This window comes from Musca autumnalis, unplaced genomic scaffold (genome assembly GCF_047663935.1).
Source record: "Musca autumnalis isolate F117 unplaced genomic scaffold, ASM4766393v1 scaffold_1, whole genome shotgun sequence".
NCBI lineage: Eukaryota > Metazoa > Arthropoda > Insecta > Diptera > Muscidae > Musca > Musca autumnalis.
Genome location: NW_027411644.1, coordinates 297,693,194 through 297,718,939, shown reverse-complemented (window position 1 = coordinate 297,718,939; position 25,746 = coordinate 297,693,194). Strand labels below are relative to the sequence as shown.

At 38.5% G+C, this 25,746-nt stretch overlaps 1 protein-coding gene across 1 annotated transcript in view; it reads right to left on the bottom strand.

Annotated features, from left to right (window-relative positions):
* The window catches only part of LOC141389791 (uridine phosphorylase 1-like), a 44,769-nt gene extending 22,427 nt beyond the window's left edge, over nucleotides 1-22,342 (bottom strand). Inside the window, exon 1 of the mRNA XM_073961876.1 lies at nucleotides 21,709-22,342. Coding sequence (XP_073817977.1) covers nucleotides 21,709-21,866 — 158 coding nt within the window. The 5' untranslated portion in view covers nucleotides 21,867-22,342. The remainder of the gene's footprint in view (nucleotides 1-21,708) is intronic.
* Nucleotides 22,343-25,746: the final 3,404 nt, after the last annotated feature.

The following is a 25,746-nucleotide window of genomic DNA, read 5'->3' as shown; positions in this document are numbered from 1 at the left end:
TGTGAAATATTTTATCAGTTGTATTTATACCCTATACCACAATGTGGAAAAGGGTATAATAAGTTTGTTTTCCCAAAAATTCATGTAACGCCGCGAAATATTCGTCGTAGACCCCTCATGTGGTATACCAAACTTCATATCTCGACGAGATAAAGCGATTTAGCGATGTGTGTCCGTCCGTCCGTCTGTCCGTCCATTAAAAATTGTAATCAAGCTAGAGGCCGCAATTATGGACCGATTGTCACGAAATTTAGTATGGAGGTCGGGTTTGGACCAGAATAGAACTGATTAGTTTTTGGCGATGATCGTGAAATGTTAAAGGGATGAAATGGACCAAAAACAAAATTTTTGCTCGATTTTGTAGCCGCTCTGTAGGTCGCAATAATAGTCCGATCGGCGCGAAATTTTAAACGTAGTTTTGGTTTGAGATGAAGAAGTAGCGTGCAAGTCAACGGTATGATCGGATAATATTTAGCGGGTTAAATTGATCAAAACTTTTGTGTGAAAATTGGTAAAATTTCTAATGCACATCTTATAACAGCTAGCCCGGAAAGCTAGTGCACAGGGATAGTGGTATAGGGTATCACATGGTCGGCCCCGTCCGACTATAGTCTGTTCTTACTTGTTTTACTTTGTGATCATATAATTTTATCGAATTTCATCGATATGATAATTTTTTTATCGCCGAATTTTTTTTCTGTTTATTTTGGTCGTATATGTCATGGAAATATTGTAATGTTGTAGTAATATTCGCAAGGACCAACCTCTATGAACATTTCAACACGATCCGAGGAGAAGTGGAAACATGATTTGAGCGCCAAAGTGTTTATCTTTTGTGGAGGAGGTACCTGATGTAGGAATACGTAAAGTCGATTTCGGTTAATCGTTTACACTGTGAACCGAAATTTTGGGGGCAGAGATAATTCCTTTGGTGGATGAAAGCACTTGGTGATTATATTAAGAATCGCGAAGGACAGATCCGCCGTGAGTCGAACTTCCGAGTTATGGCGTGATGAAGTTTCTGCTGAAGACCCTGTAAGGCATCTGAAATTAGCGTAATATCTTTGTTAACTGTTGTTTTAGCTTATTTATGAGATGACATGTCTTCAGTCAAGTCGAATGAGGATTATTTTCGTAGAGTATTTCGACCTTCTAACTCGCTTCCTTTATTTTAATAACCGCTATAAAAGCACCACAAGATGACGTTTTTCAGCTTCGAAATGTTCTGCAAAGAAAATTTTAGGTACGGCTCTGATTGACAACTAATCTATTTTGTATCGTCTTCATGGTCCTTTTGTGCATTTACCTGGGTTTTTTGTTCAGAAAAAAATATGTTTTTTTTCTGTATATTCGTTATTTATTGGTTGTTCGAATATACAAAAACACAAAACCTAGTTTTTTCCTGAGCCAAAACAGGGTAAATGTCAAAAATGACCATGAAAACGCGACAAAATCGATTAGTTGTCAATGAGAGTCGTACCTTAAATTTTCTGAGCGACATTTTTGCAGAACATTTCGAAGCTGAAAAAACCTAATCTTGTGGTACATTTATAGCGGTTCTTAAAATAGAGGATGAAAAGGACATTGAAGGAAAGATTTTCCTTCGATGAAAATTTTAAAACAATCATCACATATGCGAACCTTTTGAACTTTTGTGAGGGAGGTACCGGAAGTACTTGTCTCATGTTTGTTTATAATTTGTTCAGAGATAAACAAGAAAATCGTATGACTATTTTGCAAACGGTCCATTAATAAAAAATAAATATGAAATGAAAACTATTTGGACTGTTATATTTATATCACAGTTCATAAACCCTAACGACGTGTGAAATATTATGCAAAAAACCGTATGCATCTGAAAATAATAATATTCCACAGTAGATGGTGGCTACGATGAATTACCGGTATACATAAAAAGTTTTGAATACGGCATTATTTATATTTGATCATATTATATTAAGCGGTTACAACAACAAAACATCTAAGCACGTTTTTCCTTTCCAGAATGAAAAGAAGATTTGAATTTTGGTCCCTAGCCAAAATGTGACGATGTTGTCTAAAATAAGTATTTCCCACGAGGAATACAAATGGATGGTGTGGTATAAAGAAGAACAAATTTGTTAAAAAGCATAGACAAGAAAACAAAATTACCGCGAAATTACAAAACAAAATTACCTCAAAAAAAAAAAAAAGAGAGATGTCAACATGTGATGAAAATTGCAAGAAAATAATCGTAGGATTAGGAAAACATATTAATCATAGGCTTATTTTATTTTATTTGTTAGCTTCGCTTTTGTGGGTGACGTAGGGGATGGAAGATACCAAGGAACGGTCCTGACCGGTTTTAACATGGCAAAGCCCAGGATTTATCTTGGTCCCTCTTTCATCTCAAGTGGACACTGACCTCCCCGTGGTGTCACCTGGGGAACTGCCTTTAACACCCGTTAAAGGTAGTGAGCTAACATGTGAGCTAACCCATAAGAACGTTAAAAACTTGGGTTTGGGCGTCGGGTTAGTAACCCTCACCTAGAAAAAACAGCCTACTATGAAAAAACGAAAGAAAAGAAAAACAAACCCCTCTAAAGTTGACGAACCCCGCAAACGTTTTAAGGACCATGATCTGCGAATATGCACCTGGAATGTTCGCACTCTTTATAGAGAAGGTGCAGTCTTCGCATTGGCAGACGTACTTGAAAAGTACAAGACCGATATTACTGCCATACAGGAAATACGATGGATTGGGAAAGGCGTCACAACAACACCTAAAGGTGACGCACTGTATTATAGCTGCCATGACGTAAGCATGAGTTTGGTTGTGGATTCGTAGTTAGTCGGAGACTAAAACATCTGGTATCCAGCTTCACCCCAGTGAATGAAAGACTTGCTGCAATTCGAATAAAAGCTAAATTCTTCAACATCAGCTTTATTTGCGCTCATGCTCCCACTGAAGAAAAGGACGAACAGACCAAAGATATATTTTACAAGCGCATTCTAGGCGATTTTAATGCCAAAATTGGAAAGGAGAATATCTTTGGCCCAACAGTCGGGAAATTCAGTCTCCACAGTGAAACATCTGACAATGGTATGAGGCTGATAGACTTTGCAGCTGCAAAAAACATGGTAGTTAGCAGTACCAGATTTAATCATCTCGATATTCATAAGGGCACCTGGCTGTCTCCAGATCAGAAAACAAGAAACCAAATTGATCATGTTGTGATAGATGGAAGACATTCATCGAGCGTGTTGGATGTACGATCGTTCCGAGGCGCAAACATTGATTCGGACCACTACCTTGTTGCAGCAAAGGTACGCACCCGCTTAAACGTAGCAAACAAAGTACGAACAGACACAACACGAAAGTTAGACATCGGTAAGCTGCAATCACAACAGATAGCCACAGTATATTCCACTCAACTAGCCCAATTGCTTAATCAAAGCCCTCCTCATCCCGATTACATATCAGCGCAATGGCAAAGCATTGCCCACTCCATGCAAACAGCCGCAAAATCCATACTTGGATACCAGAGACCTCCACCAAGGAATCCATGGTATGATGAGGAGTGTCGTGCTGCCACCGAAGAGAAAAATGCGGCATATAAGGCTACTTTACAATCCGTAGCAAGGCGTAGCGCACGAGAGAGATACAGGGAAAAAAGGAGAGAGGAGAAACGTCTTTTCCGCAGGAAAAAGAGAGAGATGGAAAAGCGGGAGTGTGAAAAAATTGAGATGTACAGGAGCCAGAATGAAGTCCGAAAATTCTACCAAAGAGTCAAGCATCAAACTGATGGCTTTGGTGCAGGCACATCCTCCTGTAGAGACCAGCAAGGTAATTTGGTAACTGATACAGATAGTGTACTCAGGATATGGAAAGAACATTTTTCAAATCTGTTGGTATCTAATAGCAGCGAAGACGACGAAGATACCACAGTCCCAATCCCAGAAGATGGTATTGAATGTATACCGCCCAGCCAAGATGAGGTAAAGACAGCAATAAATCGGCTGAAGAATAATAAGGCAGCAGGGGCCGATGGCTTACCAGCCGAGCTGGTGTATTCATCAGCTAGTTAGCACCATCTGGCAGGAAGAACGAGTACCCGACGATTGGAACCTGAGTATCCTGTGCCCCTTCCACAAGAAGGGAGATAAGACTGTATGCTCTAATTATAGGGGCATAAGTCTACTCCCTATTGCCTACAAGATCGTGTCAGGGATATTGTGCGAACGACTAAAGCCTATGGTCAACGAGATAATTGGACCATACCAATGCGGCTTTAGACCTGGCAAGTCCACCATTGACCAGATATTTACCCTGCGGCAAATCCTGGAGAAGACACAAGAGATGCAGATCGACACCTACCACCTCTTTGTCGATTATAAAGCAGCCTTCGACAGCCCGCTGCGCTCAAAGGTATTCCAAGCCATGTCTGAATTTGGTATTCCCGCAAAGCTCATCCGGCTTTGTAAAATGACTTTAACTGACACGAGGTCCTCAGTTAAAATAGGAAAGAACCTCTCCGAAGAGTTTGGTACCAAAAGAGGTTTCAGACAAGGAGACAGCCTTTCGTGTGACCTCTTCAACATCCTGCTAGAAAAGGTTATACGAGGGGCAAACGTCAAAAGAAGTGGCACAATCTACACCAATAGTCACATGTTACTTGCTTATGCTGATGATATAGACATCATGGGACGATCGGTAAAAGAAGTAACAGATACCTTTATGAAGGTCGAAGGAGAATCTGATAAAGTGGGTCTGGCGGTAAACGGCGAGAAGACTAAGCTGATGATGTCGACGCGCAATGCGTCCATTGAGCTCGGACCGACTGTGGAAGTTGGTTCCTATAATATTGAGGTAGTTAAAGACTTCGTCTACCTCGGTACCTCCGTAAACACAACAAACGACATCAGTTGTGAAATAAAAAAAGAATTGTATTGGCCAACAGATGCTACTTTGGTTTAAGTAAGCAGTTCAAAAACAAAGCCACATCTCGTCAAACAAAAATAACGCTCTACAAAACATTGATACTACCCGTGCTGATGTATGGCTCCGAAGCCTGGGTAATTGCGCAAGCAGACATGGCAGTGCTTGGTGTGTTTGAGAGAAAAATTCTTCGAAAGATCTACGGACCAATCTGCGTTGACGGTGAATATCGACGTCGCATGAACTACGAGCTGTATCTGCTATACAACGACATCAATATAGTTAAACGTATCGAGATGCAGCGATTGCGATGGCTAGGCCATATCATAAGAATGAGCGATGTTAGCGGGTTCATCAAAGGCGTATGAATACATGCCACATGGCGGTGCACGCAGAATTGGCAGGCCAAGGAATAGATGGCGCAAACAAGTGGATGTTGAGATGAAAAGGCGCGATATTCCGAAGTGCAAAGCAACAAATAGAGAGGAATGGAGATCTCTTCTTAGTTCGGCCTATAGAACAAATGTTCTGTAATGGGCCAGCTAAGTAAGTAAGTAAGCTTCGCTTTTGTAATTTGGAGACAAAAATAGCACAATAACTCAACCACTAGGAGAACAAATTATCAATACAAAATCTGAAATTGTGAAATAAAAATAGTGGCGTCTATATTAGCAGAAAATGAAAGAGGAGAACGTACATATTTTAACAGAAGATAAAATGAAAACTAAATAACGTGAGCGTGACAATTTGAGGTGTACAGGAATTAGAAGCGCGAAAACTAGAGCAGTGAGTGAAAAAATAAATTGACTACAATGATGTAGACTGATTGTTCTCAGCTAAAATTTGGGAGCAACATGAGCCGAATAACCCCTTACAAAGTTATTTAAACAATCCACTTTCTGCATTACCAGCAAGATAAACAATAATGGGCTGTTTTATAAAAATTTTACAATTTTACTCCTAAGTAATGTGCACGGTGCACTGTGGTTCAGCCCGTGGACAAAAATCGAAAAATTTATGGAGACAAATATCCACAAAGCATTCGTAGCTTATAAGTGAAATTATAAAAAATTGAAGAGGTAAATGTACAATTTCAAAAATGAAACTTATAGTTATGGCATTGACAATATTCTTACGAAAAAAAAATCATAATTCGTTTTCTAAAGGCCTGCGTTCATAAGCTGCCTTGCCTGGTTGCCTTGTTTTCCTGCTTTATTTCCGACATAATAAAAATAAAAGAATAAAGAAGGCTGAGCAAATTTCGAACTGGGTTGCCCTTTTCTTTTTTATTCTTTTATCAGGAGTAAGCAAGGTAAGCAAGGTAAGCAGGCAAGGCAGCTTATGTACGCAGGCCTTAACTTCCTTAAACATAAATTTTTTCTAAATGACTTTTTGTGCTATTTTCAATATCATTGCTATAAATTTATGTTGAGATATCCATATTTTTTTTTTTTTAAATACAGTCTCTAGTTTACGATTAAAAAAATCCAGTTGCCCCCATCTAGTCCGGTCAAAATAGACATTGAAATAGCGAAAATTCCCACAGTGCTGAATTTTGGTGGAGAGCTAGGGTTTGCCATTAGAAGCAATGTCCTAAAAGTCCCCATCGATCCCATGTGTGCAAAAAAAAATTATTCGGGGTCAAAGGTCAAATTTTAAGGGTTTTTTAGGTTTTCGGATTTATTTTTTGAGAACGGTTGATCTAATCAAAAAGTGACTAAAGTAAATATTGTAGACAGAAAAATTATCTACAAGTTTGACCTTTATAATTTTTTTCCTAGAAGGAACCATTCTTGAGATATAGCTGTTCTAAAAAACACATGATTTTTATGCACTTATAAGGGAAATATGCACATATCCTCTAAAAAAAATTCCAACAAAATCGGAGCGTGTTTAGTAGAGTTATTCAATGTTAGAGTCATTTTATGCAAAAATAGCCCATTTAACCCACATGTACAATCGAAAGCCCAACGGGAACGACCCCAACGAAAACTCTCCGATTTTTTTCAAGTATTGTCCAACGGTAGGGATTGTTGCGCTGATTACGGAAATGTATAATTTTCAACGGTTGCGGATCCGGTTCGCCGGTTATTCGACCAGAAAGGCCAAATTTAAAAACCGGGTTAGACCCGGTTCTACTGAACCGATTACTGCAAAGTGGATATCGTTTGAAAGCTTACGGAAGTATCTAACACATAGTGTCGTTACTTTGACCGGTTTGCCTCACAATGAACTTACGCGGCTAATTTTTTATTTGACTTTTAGATCGCGATATCTCGAAAATGGTAAGTCTTTTTTAAGAATCATAAAGACCACTCTTGTAAACAATTATTGAATCTACAACTTTTACTTTAGCCGGCTTTTGCTAAGTCTTACTGTTTTTGAGAAAAATTAAAAAAACTGAATAATGCCTCCAAAAATGACCTTTGACCCCGAATAACTTGTTTTGCACACATGGGATCGATGGGGACTTTTAGGACGTTGCTTCTAATGGCCAACCCTAGCTCTCCACTAAAATTCAGCTTTGTGGGAATTTTTGCTATTTCCCCCTTATACGCATGTCTATTTTGACCGGACTACATCAGCCACGCTGTAAGTTATTCTCCTTGTAGAACACGTGTAAAATCGCCAAAATTCCGAAAATCGGGAGGTTTGGCCCAACATTTTTTTGGCCCAAAATTGAAAAATGACGATTTTACGATTTTATGGTGTAAAATTACGATTTTTCACGTAAGCCAAAATTGCATGGAATAAAACAAAATTATCATATTTTGACCAAAATTTCACGAAAAACTTTAAAGAGCAGTACACATTGTCAGTTTTGAATGTCGATATTTCGCAGTTATCGATAACTGTCCAACCGTCCAGCAACCACAAAATATTTTGTGGTTGCATGATGAATGACAAAAATGAACGGCCACACTAGCAAGCACCAACAAAGCTGTCATTCAAAACTGGCAATGTGTACTCAGCTTAAGGAATACAATGTTGCAAACTCGATGTTATGAGCGTTTTTAATGTTCATAGCAATTCCCAGCCAGAAAATATAAAAATACGCATATTCCAGAAATGTACCTAAATATCATTTCTGGAAGATGCGTATTTTTATATTTTTTGCCTCACCTTCGAATTATATCAGCTGAAAATTTTCGTTTAGGATTGTTGATAGATGAAAATCTTCCTTGGATTTTTTTCGAGGTAAAATGCGATTTGTACCTATCTCGTTGTGAAAAAATGTATAGTCCAGCATTATTAACTTCCTGATAATGTCCTCTTTAATCGGTCAGTCAGTCAGTTTTCAAAGACAGTTTCAATCGAATTCCGACTGTCCAACAACCAAAATATACGTGGATGACCGACAAACATGGACGGTCGCACGGTCAAGCAAGCGACATTTGAACAAAACTGCCATTCAAAACTGGCAATGTGTACCCAGCTTTCCCTTGCATAATTACTGCAAACTCGATAACCATAGGGGAAACTCTCATCTTGTGAAAGCTCTTTTTTAAAGGGGTATTTAAGTGGAATTGCTTTAGAATAATTACTGCGGGTTGTGTATTTTATGTAGTTTGTCTCATTGCCATAACCATCCGTGAAAAATCGCATTAAAATTCGCATCAACCCTAGTTTTTGAACATTTTGACGATTTTCAAAATTATATTGACGATTTTTTTTGACGATTTCCGACCAAAAACTGTCGGTAACGCTGGTGCTACCCCAAATCCATTAAAACTTTTTTCTCTCTATAGGACTCGTTATAAAACTATGTTTAAAATCTCGAGACGGTAGCTCGATTAGAACTATTTTTGGCACTTCTTTCCATGCAAGTGGGATTTCTGTGCGGTAGCACAGAAAATGTATGTCAGATTACAAGTCCGCGGTTTTGTGTTCTACGCTCACTTTTGGCAAAATTACGAAGAGTCGGTGGTGCAAACAACCCTTAAAGTTCCTACACGTGGCACAGTGTGTAGTGTGTTTGGTTACAGTATTTCGCATGTTTATAGCAAGCAAAGGTCAAAATAAAAATGTAGAATGGTTGAAATTGAACACAAAACAATCTGTTCTAAAAAAAATATATATGGGGATTTCTGAGTGAAATTGGACACTTTTTCATGATGAGGTTTTTGATACAGCTTGGGAATTATATGAATGGGCATCCTAAACGAATAATCCACCGAATATTAAAGTGATATTTTCACCAGAAAATGTCTATTTATGTATGAATTGGAGATAGTAAATTACCAAAGTTATCGCGGGCATAAAAAATTCATGCAGTAATACGCACTAATGCTGATACAGTAATTCAAAACCATTCTTTAAATCGCAAAATGAAGAAGTTTTTAAGATGTTTAAGACATATTCCTAAATAAAACATCAAAACAATTGTTTATAAATGAATCTATTTATTTTGTTGGTAAAATAACAAAGGTTTCACTCTGTTATAAAGCAAGAATTGTAGTGACAACTTTTAAAAAAAAATTAAGAAAAACTAGTAATCATTTGAATCCCACTACCAAACAGGTCTTAACATTTTTGTAATTAATGGTAGTTTAATACAAAACAGATTTTAAGAAAATCGAAGAGTACAATCATTGATTTTAAATTTTAAATCGCGAAATTTGCATCCAAGCCCACTGTGCAAAATTTTTTTCTATATGAGTATTTTTTGCACATAGTTTTTACAGAATTTTACTTTTTCAAGGAGCGATATTTCTTGAACCGTTAGTCAAAAAAATTTCTGAAAATATACTAAAATGTTTTGCTGATGTGCAGCATCACCACAGCAAAAAAATAAAGGAAATCTAAAACCTCATATTGAAAATGTGTTCGATTTCACTCAGAAATCCCCATATATAATTTTTTAGTTTATTTTTCTACTTCTACCAACCATAGAATAACTAGTTACTCAGTGCGATATAACTTTGTTAAAATAATGGGTTAGTAAGGTGATTTGTAAGTAATTACGACTACAAAAAGTTTTATAATAATTTGGTAATGGAAGTTTTTACTGTGTCCATTTAAGATTATGAGGAGTATGTGCCAATAATACAACTTATTTACCACCAACTCACCATCAAATCTCCGGAATATGATCAAAGAAAGAACATATCTAAACAATCTATATGCTCCTTATTTAAAAAACCGTAGTCTAAGGTATGCGGGAACAAATTGATACGGCTTTCTAGGATAACTTTCATTGAAGGTTTCAAACAAGGTTTCAGACATGCTTGCACTATTTTTTTCACCCAATTAAAAACCACACAAAATACAAAATAATTGGTTGTGGATTTGTAGCAAGTCGGAGGTTTAAACATTTAGTCTCCAGAGTCACTTCGTTAGATGAAAGACTTGGATAAAAGCTAAATTTCAACACAAGTTTTATTTACGCTCATGCCACAACTGAGGACAACGAAGACCAGTAGTGCGATTCTGTAACTCCTTAACGACAGAATTAACGACGAATGTCGGTAGTTAACGACAATTTTCGGTAAGTGCTGTTCTGTAACCAGTTTTAACGATTTTTGTCGGTAAATTTTGTCGTTAATTACCGAAAATTATTGTTAAGTTAACAACCAAAAAAGAAAAAATGAAGTCGTTAAGTCTTAACGACAGTACATTATTATAATAATTCGCTGATTTCTTTCAACAACGGCGTTTTTATATGAACATATGTTATGTTAATAAGGAGGGTAACAAGGTAAAGTCCGCTGTTGTACTTACGCCAGTACCGGTTTTATTGAAGCTGCATAAAGGTCATTAAAGATATTTTGTAGATCTTCGATTAACTCATAACTTTCTCTTGGACCACCTTTATGTAGCATCAATTAAATCGGCGCTGGCGAAGGCGCAACAGTGGCGAAGCTGCCCCATGCTACCCTACGTATGAAGACTGCTCTAACCTTTGTTTTACTTATTAAAGAGGAACAAGTAAGAAAAGCGTTAAGTTCGGTCGGGCCGAACTTTTTATACCCTCCACCACAAATTTCAGCCATTTCGGTGGATTAATGTGGCCACAACCTTCAAAATACCGAAATTCGGAAGGTACCGTTCTATGGAGGCTATATGATGGCGGGGACCTATACCTACAAATTTCTGGGGGAAAGTTGTATACGCCTAAAGAAGACTAAACACCAAATTTCAGCCATATCGGTGTGATAATGAGGCTAAAACGTTCAAAATATCGAAAATCGGGAGATATTGTATTATGGGGGCTATATCAACACGTGGACCTATATAAACATTTTATGGTAGAAATGTTTCTTAGCCTCTGGAAACACAAAATACAAAGTTACAACCGATTCTTTGGTCAAATGGGTCTAATACATTCAAAATATATTACAATGCCGCGTACTTTATAAGGGGTCTTATGTGGGGACTATACCAAAACGTGGACCTATAAAACCCAACTTTTGTAGGAATGTTTTCTGGCCTCTGAAGACACAAAATACCAAATTACAACCAATTCTGTGGTCAAATGGGTCTAGTACATTCAAAATATATTAAAATGACGCGTACTTTATATGGGGCCTTATATGGGGGCTATACCAAAACGTGGACCTATATAAACATTTTATGGTAGAAATGTTTCTTAGCCTCTGGAAACACAAAATACAAAGTTACAACCGATTCTTTGGTCAAATGGGTCTAATACATTCAAAATATATTAAAATGCCGCGTACTTTATAAGGGGTCTTATGTGGGGACTATACCAAAACGTGGACCTATAAAACCCAACTTTTGTAGGAATGTTTTCTGGCCTCTGAAGACACAAAATACCAAATTACAACCAATTCTGTGGTCAAATGGGTCTAGTACATTCAAAATATATTAAAATGACGCGTACTTTATATGGGGCCTTATATGGGGGCTATACCAAAACGTGGACCTATATAACCCAACTTTGGTAGGAATATTTTTTGGCCTCTAGAGACACAAAGTACCAAATTACAACCAATTCGGTGGTAAAATGGGCCAAATATCTTAAAAATTCCTTAAAACAACGACGCGTCACGCGTCATTTTGTATGGGGGCTATACGAAAGCGTGGACCTACATAGCCCGCTTTCAATACCAAAAGTCCTACGTAAATATAACATATTTTCTCAAAATTTCATCAACCTACGTCAATCCGTTCGGACGCTAGAGTGATTTCCACAGACGGACAGACAGACAGACGGACGGACATGGCTATATCGATGTAGAATTGCACGCTGATCAAGAATATATATACTTTGTGGGGTCTACAATGATTATTTCGAGTAGTTACAAACGTAGTGACAAACTTAATATACCCCCATCCTATGGTGGAGGGTATAAAAACGTTAGCTAATGCTTCAAAAGAACTCAAGTGCGGTACTGCTATGTAAGACCTATGTCCTTAACACTATCTTTCGAAGAGGCTTTCGTTGTCTTTAATTTAGCATTGAGGCCAACACGTGAATAGTTTTACTATAAGCTACTTTGTTCTGTGATAATCTTATAGATTTAAACGCAGCATCACTAACAATCAGAATGCTAAAAATGGCATATAAGCTTGGATTTTCGAACTTTTCATACTCTTCACTATGAGAAATTTCATTTAATGTGGGCGTGAATTGAATATGTGAATATTCAAACTCAAATGATCCACGATCACTGAAGGGGCTTAAGTCATGTCAAATTTCAAAGCTCAAGCATCATATGGCGAAACTAGCTCTTTTTACACTGTTCTGAATTTCCATACAGAGCGCCACAAACCAAAATATGATCCCAACTTTTAATTAAAAAAATATAACTGCGCTTTTAAAAAGATTAATGTTGGTTTTATCACTTTTATTACTTTTAAATCACACACACAATAAAAACATCTTAAGAAATGCTTCTTTACTGGCATCCGTAGTCATCCAAAAGACACACATTTGAGCCACATTCCTTCAAAAATCTGAATTGTTTCCTTCTTAAATGCTTTATGTTTTGTATTCGCGACGAAATTTCAAAATATATGTATGTATTTTAATTAATATTAAAATATAATAATTGACATTTTTCTTCACATTGATATTCGTCGGTATGAGTTAACAATTTCTACAATCGGCAACATAAAGTTACGGAATAGCACGTTCGTTATCTCAACCGAATATTTTCGTTAACTACCGATATTGGTTCGTTATTAAAAAAAGTTACAGAATCGCACTACAGAAGAAAGATACATTTCCGGAGCATTTAGAAAAAAACATATGACCTGTGTCCTGCTTCTACCCGATTTGCCAAACGCGAATACCAAAATTAGAAAGTAGATTATCTGTGGCCCAACAGTCGGGAAATTCAGTCTCCACAGAGAAGTATCTGACAATGGAATGATGCTGATAGAATTCGCAGCGGCAAAAACATTGTATGTAGTTAAGCATCTCGAAATTCATATGGGCACCTGACTTTCAACACATCAAAAAACTTAAATTAAATTTATCTCATTGTGATATATGGTAGACATTTATCGAGCATGTTGGATGTACAATCGTTTCGAAGACGTCCCGATTAAACGTAGCAAATAATGTATGAACCGGCACAACACGGAAGTTGGACATCGGCAAGCAGCAGTCACAACACATAGTCACAGCGTATTCCACTCAGCTGGTGAAAGCGCTCCTCGTTCGGATAACATAACAACACAGTGGCAAAGTATTCTGCACTCCATGCAAATACATACTAAGATACCAGAAGCCTCCACCAAGGAACCCATCCATGGCACACCAAGGAATCTATGGTATGACCAGGAGTGTCGTGCTGCTTCCAAAGATAAAAATGCGTCATATAGGGCTAATTTACAATCAGTAGCAACGCGTAGAGCACGAGAGAGGTATCGGGAGAAAAGGAAAAGCGGAAGTTTAAAAAATCAAGCAGTTCAGGAATCAGAATGAAGTCCGAATACTCTACCAAAGAGTGAATCATAAAACTGATGGCTTTGGTACAGGTACAACTAATCTAGAGACGAGTACGAATTGCGGTACACGCAGAAAGATTTGGTCGAAACTTTTGACATTCTAAAAATTCTGTCAGGTTCTGTTGGTTCGAATATGGACTACTCGAAGGATCCGAACTATTTATGCTGTTTATAGACATGTTTCTGATCGAACCACGCATAATTTTAAAAATGTTCGCAAACGTGCAGCTTAAGGATATGTCTCGGATTGTTTGAAACTTGTTTGCAGCAGTTGGTCCTCGACAATATTTTTCAGGAGGGATTTTCGAGATTTTTTTTCTGATTATAACGATATTGAAAATACCACGGTGACCAACTAAGATTATTGCTTGACACGATAAATATCGAAAGGAATGACTCCCAAAATAAGATCCTTGGATCTGAATGATTCTTTCCGTCAAGTAGCTTGTACCCAAAAGATCAACACTTTTGCTCTTCAATTCAAATGTTTCAAAATTTACACTTTAAACTTCCAAAATTTATTTTCTTCCACCACTACTGTGATTGTTTTTGTAGCTCACTGTCGGCAAAGCTGATTGACTCTTTTTTTATTTGTTGAAGTTGCAACTCCTATTTATCAACATAGTCTTCACAATGACTAAGGTAAAAACAAATATGACCACGTCTTTGACTATGAACCACGTCCGCAACCACACTGCAATTACTTACTTACTTACTTAGTTGGTCCATTACAAAACATTTGTTCCATAGACCGAACTAAGAAAAGATCTCCATTCCTCTCTGTTTTTCGCTTGACTTTTTGGAATACCGCGCCTTTCCATTTCTTCATCCACTTGTGTGCTCCATCGAAGCTTTGGCCTGCCGATTCTGCGTGCACCGCCATGTGGCATGTATTCATACGCCTTTTTAGCGGGTTCATCATCGCTCATTCTCATGATATGGCCTAGCCAACGCAATCGTTGCATCTCGATACGTTTAACTATATGCATGTCTTTGTATAGCTTATATAGCTCGTGGTTCATACGACGTCGATATTCACCGTCAACGCAAATCGGCCCGTAGATCTTTCGAAGAATTTTCCTCTCAAACACACCAAGCACTGCCTTATCTGCTTGCGCAAGTACCCATGCTTCGGAGCCATACATTAGCACGGGTAGTATCAGCGTTTTGTATAGTGTTATTTTTGTTTGACGAGATGTGGCTTTGTTTTTAAATTGCTTACTTAATCCATAGTAGCATCTGTTGGCCAATACAATTCTTCTTATTTCACAACTGATGTTGTTTGTTGTGTTTATGGCAGTGCCGAGGTAGACGAAGTCTTTAACTACCTCAAAATTATAGGTACCAACTTCTACGGTTGGTCCGAGCTCTATGGACGCTTTGCGCGTCGACACCATCAATTTGGTCTTTTCGCCGTTTACCGCCAGACCCACTTTCGCAGATTCTGCTTCGACCTTCCTAAAGGTATCAGTTACTTCCTTTACTGATCGTCCCATGATGTCTATGTCATCAGCATAGGCAAGTAACATGGGGCTATTGGTGTAAATTGTGCCATTTCTTTTGACATTTGCATCTCGTATTACCTTTTCCAGCAAAATGTTGAATAGGTCACACGAAAGGCTGTCTCCTTGTCTGAAACCTCTTTTGGTACAAAATTCTTCGGAGAGGTTCTTTCCAATTTTAACTGAGGACCTAGTATCAGTTAGAGTCATCTTACAAAGCCGGATGAGCTTTGCGGGAATACCAAATTCAGACATTGCATGGAATACCTTTGATCGGAGGGGACTGTCGAATGCTGCTTTATAATCGACAAAAAGGTGAAATGTGTCGATCTGCATCTCTTGGGTCTTCTCTAGGATTTGCCGCAGGGTAAATATCTGGTCAATGGTGGACTTGCCAGGTCTAAAGCCACATTGGTATGGTCCAATTATCTCGTTGACCATAGGCTTTATTCGTTCGCACAGTATCCCTGAAACTATCTTATAGGCAATAGGGAGTAGACTTATGCCCCTATAGTTGGAGCATACAGTCTTATCTCCTTTCTTGTGGACGGGACATAGGATGCTCAGGTTCCAATCGTCGGGTACGCGTTCTTCCTTCCAGATGGTGCTAACTAGGTGATGCATACACCTTATCAGCGCGTCGCCTCCGGTTTTAAACGGCTCGGCTGGTAAGCCATCGGCTCCTGCTGCTTTATTATTCTTCAGCCGGTTGATTGCTGTTTTTACCTAATCTTGGCCGGGTGGTATACATTCTATACCATCTTCTGGGATTGGATCTGCGGTATCATCGTCTTCGCCACTATTGGATACCAGCAGATTGGAGAAATGTTCCTTCCATATCCTGAGCACGCTATCTGTATCTGTTACCAGATTACCTTGCTGGTCTCTGCAGGAGGATGTGCCTGTACCAAAGCCATCTGTTTGATGTTTCACTCTTTGGTAGAATTTTCGGACTTCATTCTGGTTCCTGTACATCTCGATTTTTTCACACTCCCGCTTTTCCATTTCTATCTTTTTCTTGCGGAAAAGACGTTTCTCTTCTCTCCTTTTCTCCCGATATCTCTCTCGTGCGCTACGCATTGCTACTGATTGTAAAGTAGCTCTATATGCCGCATTTTTATCTTCGGTAGCAGCACGACACTCCTGGTCATACCATGAATTCCTTTGTGGAGGTCTCTGGAATCCAAGTATGGATTTTGCGGCTGTTTGCATGGAGTGGGCAATATTTTGCCATTGTGTTGTTATGTTATCGGGACAAGGAGTGCTCGCGTTAAGCAATTGGGCTAGTTGAGTGGAATATGCTGTGGCTATCTGTTGTGTTTGCAGCCTATCGATGTCCAACTTCCGCGTTGTGTCTGTTCGTGCTTTATTTGCAACGTTTAGACGGGTACGTACCTTTGCTGCAACAAGATAGTGGTCCGAATCAATGTTTGCGCCTCGGAACGATCGTACATCCAACACGCTGGATGAATGTCTTCGATCTATCACAACATGATCAATTTGATTACTTGTTCTTTGATCTGGGGACAGCCAGGTGCCCTTATGAATATCGAGATGCTTAAATCTGGTACTGCTAACTACCATGTTTTTTGCAGCTGCAAAGTCTATCAGCCTCATACCATTGTCAGATGTTTCACTGTGGAGACTGAATTTCCCGACTGTTGGGCCAAAGATATTCTCCTTTCCAATTTTGGCATTAAAATCGCCTAGAATGATTTTAATGTCATGGGCAGGGCAACGGTCATATGTTTCTTCTAAGCGCTCGTAAAATATATCTTTGGTCTGTTCGTCCTTTTCTTCAGTGGGAGCATGAGCGCAAATAAAGCTGATGTTGAAGAATTTAGCTTTTATTCGAATTGCAGCAAGTCTTTCATTCACTGGGGTGAAGCTGGATACCAGATGTTTTAGTCTCCGACTAACTACGAATCCGCAACCAAATTCATGCTTTACGTCATGGCAGCTATAATACAGTGCGTCACCTTTAGGTGTTGTTGTGACGCCTTTCCGAATCCATCGTATTTCCTGTATGGCAGTTATATTGGCCTTGTACTTTTCAAGTACGTCTGCCAATGCGAAGACTGCACCTTCTCTATAAATAGTGCGAACATTCCAGGTGCAGATTCGCAGATCATGGTCCTTAAAACGTTTGCGGGGTTCGTCAACTTTAGAGGGGTTTGTTTTTCTTTTCTTTCGTTTTTTGATAGTAGGCTGTTTTTTTCTAGGGGAGGGTTACTAACCCGACGCCCAAACCCAAGTTTTTAACGTTCTTATGGGTGAACGCGCGGCACATGTTAGCTCACTACCTTTAACGGGTGTTAAAGGCAGTTCCCCAGGTGACACCACGGGGAGGTCAGTGTCCACTTGAGATGAAAGAGGGACCAAGATAAATCCTGGGCTTTGCCATGTTAAAACCGGCCAGGACCGTTCCTTGGTATCTTCCATCCCCTACGTCACCCACACCACACTGCAATTAATGTTGTTAAACTCCATTGTCGTTTATCAAATTATTTACCCAGAAAGATTATTGTTTGTATTACTTGCTGCTTGATTCTTCATTTGTAAAGTCTTGACAATGAGTAAGGAATGAAGAAATATGATCAGGGACATAGTTTAGATACTTTATTTCAGATCTTATCATTTAAACCACGTCTGCAAACTCTATTGACCTTACTTTGATTACACTGTGCAACAAAATTCAATTTTTTTCAAAATGATGGGAAAAACTGAGTAGATTATGAAAGTAGAGCTAAAAATATGAGGCACGTGTATCGGCGTTTTTAAAGTAACCAAAGTGGGCGGGACAAGTTCCGACCATTTCTAATTTTCTTCGAAATATTTGAATTAAGATATCTTGGAATCCTTGCTTTAGGTATATAGTGTCTTTGGCAACTTTACAGAGGAGGATGTGGGGAATATTTTTCCAAATTTAAAACAAATAATTTCATTCTAAAATGTATAAATTTGTAATCTAATTTTCTTAGGAAAATAGTATACCTAGATATATGATTTATACTGAAACTCATCATGAAATTTTGTGTAGAATTTTTCTTCTTTTGACACTTATCACCTAGAACCAAGTTTCATATTACTTTCATGTATCAACTCGAAAAAAGAAGGAAAAAAAATTTCATTAAAAAAAGGGACATGTTTTCATGGTTTATTTTCAGCAAAATTGATACTGTATAATCATGATATATAATGTAAATAGACATTTCATTTCTTTGGTGAACCATAGTGAAATTTGACGAAGAATATTTTTGTCTTTGACGTCATCTATCTAAAATTATGTTTGGTGGGACAATTTTGAATAAACTCAGATGAAGTCCGACTTTAACCCTAAAACGTGTTTTTAATTTTTAGAGATTCCTGGCGATTAGATAATACTTACAGATTTGGTGTATTCTGAGACATATAGTAAAATTTTATGGCGAATAATTTTGTAGAATATTTGGATTTGATATGATCACATTTCAAAGGAGTTTTTGAAAGATTTTCGAAAAAAAGACCAAAAAGACCTCTTTGATAAACCGCATGAGGGTTAACATTTTTAACAAAAATATTCCCCACATCTTTCTCTGTAAAGTTGCCAAAGACACTATATACCTAAAATGCAAGGATTTTGTAGAATATTTGGATTTGATATGAACACATTTCAAAGGAGTTTTTGAAAGATTTTCGAAAACAGACCAAAAAGACCGCTTTGATAAACCGCATGAGGGTTAACATTATTCCCCACATCCTCCTCTGTAAAGTTGCCAAAGACACTATATACCTAAAATGCAAGGATTCCAAGATATCTTAACTCGAATATTTCGAAAAAAACTAGAAATGGGCGGAACTTGCCCCGCCTACTTTGTTTACTTTAAAAAGGACGATACACGTGTCTCATATTTCTAGCTCTATTTTCATAATCTACTTAGTTTTCCTTGTAATTTTTTGTTGTCGCACAGTGTTATTTACCTAGAAAGAGGAATGTTTTTATTACTTATTGCTGTGGTTCACAGTAAAGTAGCTGTTTTTAAACTAGTTGAAGTATTGCAGAAGCCTTAGAGCCCTTATCAACATTGGATTTGATGCGACACTTTTCTTACTTGTTTGCCTTATTTTATTCTGCCGTCCAATCATTATAAAAATAATTTTAAACTGATACTATTTATATTTGAAATTTTTCCTGTTAGGGCGAATATCATTTAATATTAATTTTTCCTTGGAATTCAGCTGAATGATCGTAGATTTTAGCACATGAAAGCCGAAGAGATTCCCACACAACCACCAAATTATGCTATTTTTATACCCTCCACCATAGTATGGAGGGTATATTAAGTTTGTCATTATGTTTGTAACACATCGAACTAATCATTTGCGACCCTATAAAGTATATATATTCTTGATCAGGATAAAATTCTAAGACGATCATGCCATGTCCGTCTGTTGTAATCACTCTAGCGTCCGCAATAATTGAGATAGAGTGCTGAAATTTTGCACCCGAGGGTCTTTTTACCATAGGCAGGTCAACTTCGAAGATGGGCTATATCGGTCCACTTTTTGGTATAGCCCCCATATAACGGTACCTCCGGATTTGAGGTATTTTGACGTTCTTCGCCACATTTGCAGATCGAATTAGCTATAATTTGGCACTTAGGGTTCCCAGTGATCAACAAACTTATATCCCAAAGGATATGGGTATAGGTCCTTGTTTTGGTATAGTCCCCATATAACGTTACCTCCCGATTTTCGGTATTTTGAGAATTTTAGCCACAATTTTTAACCGAACTAGCTGCAATTTGCCATTTGAGGTTCTCAGTGGTCATGAAACATCTCCACCAAACATCGTCAACGTAGGTCCATGTTTTGGTATAGCCCCCATATAACGGTACCTCCCGATTTTCGGTATTTTGAGAATTTTAGCCACAATTTGTAACCGAAATATCTGCAATTTGACATTTGAGGTTCTCAGTGGTCATGAAACATCTCCACCAAACATCGTCAACATAGGTCCATGTTTTGGTATAGCCCCCATATAACGGTACCTCCCAATTTTCGGTATTTTGAGAATTTTAGCTACAGTTTTTAACCGAAATAGCTGTAATTTGACATTTGAAGTTCTCAGTGGTCATAAAACATATCCAACGAAACATCGTCAACATAGGTCCATGTTTTGGTATAGCCCCCATATAACGGTATCTCCCGATTTTCGGTATTTTGAGAATTTTAGCTGCAATTTTTAACCGAACTAGCTGTAATGATCGGTATTTTGAGAATTTTAGCTACAATTTTGTCTATTCAAAAATAATCGTCAATATATGTAGGTCCATGTTTTGGTATATCCCCCCATATAACTGTACCTCCCGATTTTCGGGAATTTTCAGTGGTCACGAAATTTCTTCACTAAAATTCGTCAACATGGGTCCATTTTTGAGGGTCTACATTGTTTTGATGAAACTACCCTCAATTTAACTCTTGAAGTTCCCTGCAGCTATAAAACTTTTCCGACAAAAAATTTAAAGATAGGTTGACTCTTGGATATAGCCCCGTAGGTGGTACCTTTCACCTAGCTGAACACATTTTTTTAGATTAGATCAGATAACACTGTGCAACAAAATGGAGGTGAAAGTCTGGGGCACAGAAAATTCCTCTTGGGGAAGAAAGGCCTTGGTGAGTATATTATGAACCCCGAAGGACAGATCCGCCGTGAGTCGAACTTCCGCGTTATGGCGTGCTGAAATTTTTGTTAGAGACCCTGTGGGCCATCAGGAATTAGCGTTATATCTTTGTTCACTGGTGCTTAAGTGCTCTACAAAAACAACAAACAAAGATATAATGCTAATTCATGATGGCTTACAGGGTCTCTTGCAAAAACTTCATCACGCCATAATGCGGAAGTTCGAATCACGGCGCATCTGTCCTTCGGGGTTTTTAATATACACACACCAAGGGCTTTCATCTCCAAAAGGAATTATCTCTGTCCCAACATTTGTGTTCACAGTGAAATTTAAGCAATAGTGGGAGGCAGGAGGAGTCTAACCATTGTCGAAAAGTTGTTCCACCTAAATTTGCAGAAGGACCCTAATTATTCCATTTTAATTAAGACTATTTTATGGTGGAGGGTATAAAAAGTTCGGCCCGGCCGAACTTAACGACTTTTTACTTGTTTCTGTTTAAATTGCTACAAGGCTTTGGAATCGAGCCGACTTCAATCCATTTTTTTTTTCTCTACATGACATCCCTACTGTATTCTTTTTTTTTTTGTGAACACATCTGAACATTTTTAACATTGAACCTGGTCGCCGCCATTTATTGCTAAAAATGTGACCAGTTGTTTGTTACCAAGCACAGAAAGTGCAGAATACAAACGCTTCCTCCTCTTACCTTGTATATTTGCGGACTTCTGTATAAATATCCTCTTCGTCGTCATCGGCTATTTGTGTACCATTTCCATTTACATGGGCAGGATCAAAACGATTTTTATAGTCATGATGTGAGTGGTGGCGATCAACTTCGTCGAATGAGGTACCGGTGGGTGGCATAATTTGTGATTTGTTTGTTTATGTCTTCTGTTTTAATGTTTTTTAACTTTGTTTATTCCAAAGTGATTTTTGTAATTAATACACCGAAATTTCTAGACGTTTGTTTTGTCTTCTTCTTTTTTGTATTGTATTTCACTTTTTGGCTTCACAAATTTAAACGCACTGCGATAAATTGCAGCAAGCAAGAAAATATGTTGGGTCAAACGCAACAAATAAAACCGGATGATACGAACGCGTCAACGTCTAAATATCAACTGATGTGTTTCGGCTTTGTTTAATGATCTTTTATTAAAAACGTAAAACCTAAAACAGCCAAACCACCAGCAGCAGGCAGCACCAGTGTGTGCAAATAGACGGGTGCATGAGGAATGACTAGGTGGGTAAACAGAAACAACGGTGGCAGCAAACAAATACTACGATTAGAATAAAACGTTTTAGAAACGGCTGTTCCGTTGTACACTCACTCGACTGTCTATATCACATACATGCATATATCTGCATAGTACGACGTACCCTATGCAGGCAATAACAATAATTGATGATGAATGGCAAAACAAAACAAAAAAGTGAAAAAAAAAACAATTAAACTCACACATAGAGGTAAATACGTACGGTGCTATCGGAACTATCTCGTTCACTTCGCAGTTCCAATGGCCCATATTTTTTCTTTGAACAAACTGCGTATACTTAATATCACACTCCATATTTCATGATGTTACTCATACGTTTTGGAACTAGTACAAGGAACTAGGAACTAGATTACCCAACTCTAGTGCATGGGGGTATGTAGTACACGTACATACACATTATTTTTAATCAAATAGCTTGCAACTCTCGCTCTTTTTGAAATCGGCTTAGCAGATGCAAGTCGGTCTTTTGCAACTGCTTCCATTCAATTGTCCATATGTGGCATATCCAAGTCGCAATCTATAGCACACACAAGGAGGAATTTTAATTTACCCTGCCAACTCACAAAATTTGCATTTAAATTTGTTTTGAGTAGGGTATTGCATTAGGTTCGGTATCACTTTTTTCAGCGATGAGTAAGATGTATAAGTTATTTCTAAATCTTCTCCCCACATCCGAATGAGAATGTTGAAAATAAAAAATGCAACAGATAAACTGTTTTGCGAAATTAATGTTACAGTTGGTGTCAAAAATGAGTATACATTGAGTGTCACTGAAAATGATGCAACCTGAGCTAAAAAAATTAAATGTTGATATGTAACTTTAAAACTTTAAACCTACCTTTATATACAAATTTTACCGGAAAGCAAAAAAATTAGCATTTAAAAATGTAAGGATATATAGCAGGAGTAACATCCCTATATCCCTAGCCAACATAAACCACTCTGAAATAGAGAATTGGAGGGTATCTGAAAAGTTGTCTTTCTCGGGTCACAAGATTCCACATCCATGTATGTTTATACTTGGATTGATATAAAGTCCCCATAGAAATCCGAGGAGAACGGACTGGGGTAAATTCGAATCTCTGACGGCTTCAAAATCACACAGTCGAATCCTAACTAATACTTTCCTAAATTGCTGTGAGGACTTCTGTCCAATCACTTATTCTGGGAAGAAATCCAACCGGTTTGGTGGAGAAAAAAATTAGCCAATCGTCGTAAGGCAAGAACATCCTTCAATAAGGCCATTAAGACGAATCTCAGTACGAATTAAGATGCCTGCAATGTTAATTTCCATAAGTACAAGAATGAGATCAGTAAAGCTTAAAGGAACTCTTGGGTTAGTTTCATTGAGTCTATAGGGGGAGTTAATGAAGCGGCTAGAATTCGCAAGATACTATCTAAGGATCACAAATCCATAGGTAGTATCGAATTGAGAGATGGTTCCTGGACTAGAGACTCTAGATCTGCTATCAGGGATTCACTTTCCTGTATTTTCATGGCGTCCTGCCTACAGCAAGCCACAATCAAACCAGAACAGTCGAGGAAGAGCAGCTGATAGACAGACTAAAAAACCGCTCAAGACTTCAGTAAGCTATATTAATTCGGAGTGGTTGGTATAATGCCGGCAATGCCTCAGAATATGGCGGAGCCAGCACTATCTATCCTGGCGGAGATTTTTAAGACCTATTTGCGTTTCTCGTAAATACCTGATCTGTGGGGAGAGGTAAAGGTGACCTACACCCCCAACATTAGCCAAGGACTATAAATCAATTGGGTGACGTAGGGGATGGAAGATACCAAGGAACGGTCCTGACCGGTTTTAACATGGCAAAGCCCAGGATTTATCTTGGTCCCTCTTTCATCTCAAGTGGACACTGACCTCCCCGTGGTGTCACCTGGGGAACTGCCTTTAACACCCGTTAAAGGTAGTGAGCTAACATGTGCCGCGCGTTCACCCATAAGAACGTTAAAAACTTGGGTTTGGGCGTCGGGTTAGTAACCCTCCCCTAGAAAAAAACAGCCTACTATGAAAAAACGAAAGAAAAGAAAAACAAACCCCTCTAAAGTTGACAAACCCCGCAAACGTTTTAAGGACCATGATCTGCGAATCTGCACCTGGAATGTTCGCACTATTTATAGAGAAGGTGCAGTCTTCGCATTGGCAGACGTACTTGAAAAGTACAAAGCCGATATTACTGCCATACAGGAAATACGATGGACTGGGAAAGATGTCACAACAACACCTAAAGGTGACGCACTGTATTATAGCTGCCATGACACAAAGCATGAGTTTGGTTGCGGTTTTGTAGTTGCTACAATTCGATTTAAAGCAAAATTCTTCAACATCAGCTTTATCTGCGCTCATGCCCCAACCGAAGACAAGGACGAACAGACCAAAGATATATTCTACGAGAGCTTAGAAGAAACATATGACCGTTGTCCTGCCCATGACATTAAAATTGTTCTAGGCGATTTTAATCCCAAAATTGGAAAGGAGAATATCTTTGGCCCAACAGTCGGGAAATTCAGTCTCCACAGTGAAACATCTGACAATGGTATGAGGCTGATAGACTTTGCAGCTGCTAGAAACATGGTAGAGCAGTACCAGATTTAAGCATCTCGATATTCATAAGGGCACTTGGCTGTCTCCAGACCAAAGAACAATAAATCAAATTGATCACGTTGTGATAGATGGAAGACATTCATCGAGCGTGTTGGATGTACGATCGTTCCGAGGAGCAAACATAGATTCGGACCATTACCTCGTTGCAGCAAAGGTACGTACCCGTCTAAACGTTGCAAATAAAGCACGGACAGACACAACACGAAAGTTGGACATCGCCAAGCTGCAAACACAACAGATAGCCACAGCATATTCCACTCAACTGACCCAATTGCTTAATGATAGCGCTTCTCGTCCCGACAACATATCAGCACAATGGCAAAATATTGCCCACTCCATGCAAACAGCCGCAAAATCAGTACTTGGATACCAGAGACCTCCACCAAAGAATCCGTGGTATGACCAGGAGTGCCGTGCTGCTACCGAAGAAAAAAATGCGACATATAGGGCTACTTTACAATCAGTAGCAACCCGTAGCGCACGAGAGAGGTATCGGGAGAAAAGGAGAGAGGAGAAACGTCTTTTCCGCAGGAAAAAGAGAGAAATGGAAAAGAGGGAGTGTGAACAAATGGAGATGTACAGGAGACGGAACGAAGTCCGAAAATTCTACCAAAGAGTGAAGCATCAAACTGATGGCTTTGGTACAGGAATATCCTCCTGTAGAGATCAACAAGGTAATTTGGTAACTGATACAGATAGTGTGCTCAGGATATGGAAAGAACATTTTTCCAAACTGTTGGTATCCGATAGCAGTGAAGACGGCGAAGATACCACAGATCCAATCCCAGATGGTGGTATTGAATGTATACCGCCCAGCCAAGATGAGGTAAGGACAGCAATAAACCGG